General features: G+C 40.7%; 1 protein-coding gene across 4 annotated transcripts in view; it reads left to right on the top strand.

Moving 5' to 3' along the window:
• The window catches only part of RIOK1 (RIO kinase 1), a 25403-nt gene that overhangs the window by 22671 nt on the left and 1556 nt on the right, over positions 1-1176 (top strand). For all 4 annotated transcript variants that reach the window (XM_008580088.1, XM_008580090.1, XM_008580089.1 and 1 more), the window contains one exon: positions 215-367. In XM_008580088.1, the coding sequence (XP_008578310.1) occupies positions 215-367 (153 nt within the window). The remainder of the gene's footprint in view (positions 1-214; positions 368-1176) is intronic.

Genomic DNA, 1176 nt, shown 5'->3' on the forward strand with positions numbered 1-1176 from the left:
GTTCCTTCACCTGGGTATGTTCTTGAGCCTTCCTGGAATGGCTGCCTCCAATGTTCCTCCCTGATGTTGCTTCTGATGTTTTGATGTTTCAATACAGGATGTTATTTTTCAAAGTGTATCTGTAAAGCTGAAATCTGAACTCTGGCATTAACACATTTAATAACAATAGATAATTAATTGGTTTAGAATAACACGGTTCTGTAATAATTTCAAGGTCCCTGCACTCCTAGAAAATCAAGTTAAGGAAAAGACTTGTTCTGATTCTGAAGATGCTGGAAGCTCTGAGTGCTCTGACACAGACTCTGAAGAGCGCGGAGACCATTCCCACTCCAAGAAACACACTGCTGACCCTGACATTGATAAAAAGGTTAGCCAAGAACTGAAATTTCCTTTTTCTTCAGTGTGGTAGCAAAGCTGCTCTCATTTCTCTTTGCTCGAGGATCTAGCTAGATTATGATGGCTGAAAAACATTAATGATAAGTACCTCTAATTATATTTTCAGTACCTAAGTGTGAGTTTTGCTTTTGGTGGTAACATTATTTAGAGATTAGGCTGCTGTTAGGAGCTCAGGCACTGCATAGAGAGAGGACACACTAAATTCAGTACATTGATTAAAAATTATTCACATGAAGTACAAATGATGTTAGAGTTGACTCATGGTAGAATACTGAAGAGCCTTCTCAGCGACGATTTACAGCCCAGACCAATGTTTCTAGAATCTAAAAGACTGCTGTTTCTTTAATCCCTAGCCAAAGACATAGGAGACACTGCTGACTGAATGGTGTGTGACCATTGTATAGCCATTATTCTTCTGTCTTAGTTTAATCCATTAAACCTTATAAAATTTGGGTCCTAAGACTTCTGAGAGACAAACTCAACTACCAATACGTTTTCTTGCTATGTCTGCTAGAAACAAATACCTTGTCTCTTTCCAAACTTTATTTATGTTAGAAAATAGAACTTATAAAGAAAAGTAATTGCAAACATTTAATAACATCCTCAGGGATATTTCTGTTTGGCTGTCTTCAAATTTCTATTAAGAAAGCTCAAAGACGGGCCGGCCCGGTGGTGCACTGCTGCAGTGCGCCGCTTGGGAAGCACGGCGGCCCTCCCGCCGAGGTTTCGGATCCCACATACAGGCCGGCCGCTCACTGGCTGAGCGGAGTGCGGGAGCAA

The sequence above is a fragment of the Galeopterus variegatus genome, unplaced genomic scaffold (genome assembly GCF_000696425.1).
Source record: "Galeopterus variegatus unplaced genomic scaffold, G_variegatus-3.0.2 Scaffold2016, whole genome shotgun sequence".
NCBI classification, from domain to species: Eukaryota; Metazoa; Chordata; class Mammalia; order Dermoptera; family Cynocephalidae; genus Galeopterus; species Galeopterus variegatus.